This window comes from Phaethon lepturus, unplaced genomic scaffold (genome assembly GCF_000687285.1).
Source record: "Phaethon lepturus isolate BGI_N335 unplaced genomic scaffold, ASM68728v1 scaffold42704, whole genome shotgun sequence".
Classification (NCBI taxonomy): Eukaryota; Metazoa; Chordata; class Aves; order Phaethontiformes; family Phaethontidae; genus Phaethon; species Phaethon lepturus.
Genome location: NW_010533341.1, coordinates 46,855 through 51,744, shown reverse-complemented (window position 1 = coordinate 51,744; position 4,890 = coordinate 46,855). Strand labels below are relative to the sequence as shown.

The 4,890-nt window shown below is 36.8% G+C and overlaps 1 protein-coding gene across 1 annotated transcript in view; it reads right to left on the bottom strand.

Annotated features, from left to right (window-relative positions):
* Nucleotides 1-4,890, bottom strand: part of NLK (nemo-like kinase) — a 63,369-nt gene that overhangs the window by 12,451 nt on the left and 46,028 nt on the right. Inside the window, 2 exon segments of the mRNA XM_010285149.1 lie at nt 2,097-2,306; nt 3,224-3,309. Of these exon segments, the coding sequence (XP_010283451.1) occupies nt 2,097-2,306; nt 3,224-3,309 (296 nt within the window).

The following is a 4,890-nucleotide window of genomic DNA, read 5'->3' as shown; positions in this document are numbered from 1 at the left end:
AAGCCCGGCAGTATCGGCCCGAGCCGCCTTTCTTCCTGACACTCTGATCCTTCCGAATGGATTCTGCTTACTGCCTCAGCCCTGTGACCGGTTTAAGGAGGATTAAATAATAATCAGCAAAATCAGACTAGAGGAACCGGCTGACCTAGGAAGGTGGTTAAACTTAGCACTCTATAACTGATTATATCTATCTATAACTGTTTCTGGTTATCTAAGTCTCAGTATACCTTATCTCATTTCTTAATTTTTTAAGAAATCCCAAGAAATCCCTATCAAAAGTTAGCTATTATAACCTCAGTGAGCAACTTAGATGTATTCATCACTTCCAACGTGATATTATGCGAAGCTTAAAATACCAGATCCACCAGTACCAGTCTGGTTTTTAATGTAAAGCTTTACTCACTTTCTTCATCACAGATTTGAGTTAAAAATTCCAGTGCAGACAGTTTTAAAACGATCTCCTCTCTGGTTTTTCTGCCAGGAAAATCTTCAGCCTGGTGATGGCTGTCCCGACATCAGGGAGTTTCCGCTGTCCTGCGGCGCTCCGCTGGGCGAAGGGATACCCCTTTTCAGCGCGCACTCTACACTAAGGGGCACGGCACGGGAGTGAGGAAAGGCCGAAACGCTGACTAGCCCGAGGCACTTCGACAGACTCTATCCACCTTCGAGTAGTATTGACTTTCTCAGAACGTAATTGAAATGTATATGGTGATTACTTCTTAAACCGCTCTACTGCACAGGGATTATAAAAGAGCTAGGAACTCTTACGTAACTTTATACAATTTTTCCATCAAATCAAGTGAACACCACCCAAAAAACCCACCCCATAAGGCTATTCTAGAGTTATCTGATGAATGTCTTCGCACTTTAAATTTCAAGGATAGCTAACGCTACCAAAATCACACGTATGTTCAGCTTCAGTGTAGCAAAAGATCAAAGATTAGAAAAACAGATCGTAAATATTTTTGAGACTGAACAGAATAGCTGTCAATTTAAGCAGCAGTTCTGATTACATTACTGCTTTTCTCCTCTGCAGTCTCTCACGGGGTACGAGCGAGCTGAATGTTGGGAGGAGGGCTACTTTTTGCGATCATACAAGGTATCAGTGCTGTCTAGAGTGACATGCGGTGACATGATAGGTTACCACTAGACAGGGCACAGCGTTGAAAAAATATACACACAACACAGCAATATTTTAGCTATACCAATGTTGAAAACAGCATGCTAATGTGAATGTCTCTCAAACCGTGAAAATGCTATGTGCGTAAACAAATAAGGAAAGTATAGCACTTGGAATGTGAACTTAACAAAAGTTTGGAATGTGTTTTTACTTCTTGTCAATCAATATAGGTAATCTCACAATATTAGTGCTATGTAGTTCCTAATCTATAGATGAATACTAGCAACATTGAAGATAAACATTTTTATGTCAGCACATCTTGTTCTGATAGAAGTATAAATGCATCCATCTTTAGTATCTTATTGCAGACATTATTTTCTATCTACTGTAAAAATAGCACTTAAAGATTCTTAGATATATATGTATATTATATTAGTTTGCTTACTGTTGGAATGGTGATGAAGTACTCTGGTGCATCTCATGTTTTTATACCTAGCCACAGCTTTACGACATAAAAAAATATTCAATACCTTCTTACACACTTGACCATTACTAAAATTAAGCAGTCTGAGCAATACTACTAATTGGTAGTTTAAATAGTTCAAGTGCCAATACTGTATTTCCAGTGACATATTGACAGAAAACTTACTACTTTCTCATATTAGTTGTTACAAAAAGTTTGATCCCGATTATATCACCTTTACCTTATCTCAATAAAATGCTACGGCAGGCTTTGGTACTGCAGCAGATTACAGGGGATTACAAAAAAATAGACATTTCAAAAGCTAACGTTAATAACCACTACTTTTAATACTCTCTGGAAGCTATTATTCCAGTGTTTCAAAGTAGCTTGGTTTTTTTGCCTGTGTATAAACCAAGCAAAACAAAAGCAAGTTTGAGGTTCAAAATGCATCAGTATAACTGACTCCATGAAATTACGCAGTAGAAAAAAATTTAAAGGGAAATTTAATTATACCTGCTGTATGGGACTCTGTGCCTGAAACAATATTCTTCGCCCAAGTAATTCTGCAAAGATACAGCCTACAGACCAGATGTCAATAGCATTGCTGTAGTGACGGCTGCCCATCAGGATTTCTGGAGCTCGATAATACTGAGTGACAACTTCCTGAGTCATGTGACGAGATTCATCTAATTCTTCCACCCTGGCCAATCCAAAATCACAAATCTAAATTGAGAAGGTAAATAAAAAAATTAAAATAACCAAAACACTTAATGCATTTCAAATAGGTAACCTTCTGGTAATGAAGCAGGAAATTCCAAACCAGCATTTAAATAAATCAGATAAACTGCTGTCACTGCATAAGCAAAGGGAAAGGGGAATAGGAAGAAATTATGCTACTTTATTCCACATCCATTTAAACTTTCTACAATTTTATTTTAAATCACAGTACATTTTTAGTTGGCATTTCAATATTTATAATAAAAAAAAATAATACATATTGCCAACCTCTGGGTACAGAATATTTTATCCCAAATCAGATTTCATTTGTTCATGATGTGCCTCAAAATGTTACAGAAAGATTCAGCCTTCTACTGACTTTGGCTTTGAGAAGTTTTAAAAATTCCTTGAACCAGAACCGTTAAGAAAACAGATCAAAATTTTCACAATTAGAATGCTTAGCAAATCAGTGTAAGTAAAACTTTTTTTTTTTTAAATATATTTGACATAGCTATACAACATGCCTAAGCCCTCCAAAATTTCATATGCCTAGGAAGTTAATGGAAGAGTCTTGGGCATCCTGCATCGCCTTTCTTACTTTGACTAGCACGCTGAACACCGACATCGCAATACCTGAAGCAACTGCCTGCCTTTCTCAGCTGCTGAGGGCACAAGAGATCCCAACGCAAGGCAAACAAAAGAATCATGTCTATCTTGCTTTCATAGGTTTGGGAAGAGGTAGGGAGAAAAGGGAAAAGTAAGATGTTTCATTTAAAATTTTTAAAGAATTTGTGGGATTTTTTTCCTTTAAAATGGCTTTCAGGAAAAGTGTTCATATTAAGTGGTTTTGTTTAAAAAAATAAAAACTGATTTATAATGAACAGCATATACATATGTACATTTTCAATAAATTTAAGTAGCACCTTAAGGACACAGTTGCTGTTCACAAGTAGGTTCCCTGGTTTAATGTCTCGATGTAAAATGCCAGCAGAATGTAGATATTTCAGACCTGAAATATTAAATGAAATTAAAATAAACACCTTTTTTCCTTTTAAAAGAAGTTTAAGGCTGACAACATTTTCCTGGAAGGTCTTGTAACTCCTGATCAGCAAAGACTTTGCCATTGGCTCATTTTTGATACGATTCTAACCTCCAGTCTCTAGAATACACTCGGTCACTCAATGAAAGGATATAACTTCTGGAGTATACAAACGAGACAGAGCAAGTAATTTAAGCAGCTGTTTTGTGGTGGTTTTTTAAGAAACAAACCAAACCATTATCTCCCTGGTTCTGGAAACCCTGCTAATTACAACACTGGAATACTGAAATATAGCTCTTACTGCTTTGTTTCCCAGTAACAATTTTAACTTCTGCAGAACTAAAATTTGACTTTTGACAATTTCCTAGGTAACAGCTGCACTTCAGAAATAAACTCAGATTAAACCCAAGCTAATTTGCCTTTTTTTTTTTTAAATCACTTTTTCCAAACCAAACCCTCATAAGCCAGCCGCAGATAGTGTCAAACAAGGCTAAGAGAATACAGGCCCAAACTACAGTAAAGCCTAGGCCCTTTTCTTAACTTTATTAGTGCAAAAATTCAAAGCTAGAGCTAATGAACTTAGGACATCTGATCACAGCCTTTAGGGATGTTTCTAACGTTCAGGTGGTCAGGAAATAAAGATAACCTACGCTTCCTGCGTGCTTCCGCAGTCCCTGAAGCTGTAATTCTATCTTTTTAAGGAAAGGAAAGTAATGCAGAAAGCACCTCACTAAGAAGTGCAGCGGAAGAAAGTACCTCCACATTGTTTATGCACATGAACTACAGCAGTAGGCAAAGCATGGAAAATGGAAAAATGGCCATAATTCAGTAGGGTCAGGTAGAGCAAAAATAAATAACAGCCTTAAACTGGAGATCACTGAGCTCTCAGGGCAAATGGCTGGGCAAGGGGAATGAAAATTCAAGTAACTCTTCGACTACCTTTAACTAACGGCTCCGCATTGCCATTTGGATAGAAATGAAGAGTTTTGAGTGTTCCCCCAGTCACCATAAACTCAGTAATCACGGAGGCACAAAAGCCTTTTGTCCTTTAGGACTCTCAATCTTCTTCTAGCACAACAGGTACCTGAAAGTCCATACTAATTCTGGATATGATTTATATTGCTTTGCTCTGCTCTTTATGAATACTAGCTACTACTTAGTTACTACCAGATAAAATTGACTGTTTACTTGCACCTTATTCCAGTGAAAATACTCAAATAAGGCCAATGGAAAAGCAGCTGGACTAACAGTGATCAGATGTTCAAAAGACAAGCTCAATAATCTCATTTATTGGTTAAAAGTTTCCAAACGGACTAAAAATATAATTCAAGTTTAAAATTACTGTTATGGTAAATTGTTTTTGCTAAAAATCAAACTTAGTGGGGTGTTCCGTAACAATTTAAACTAGACTGTTCTCCAGAATACCTTATGTGGGTATAGTTACATATAGCAAAAATAAATAACATATATAGTTACATATAGTTACCATTTGGCTCAATCTAGGTGTCCTTTCTGTACCATGCTGCAAAAAGCATTGGAGGACTGCTAAAA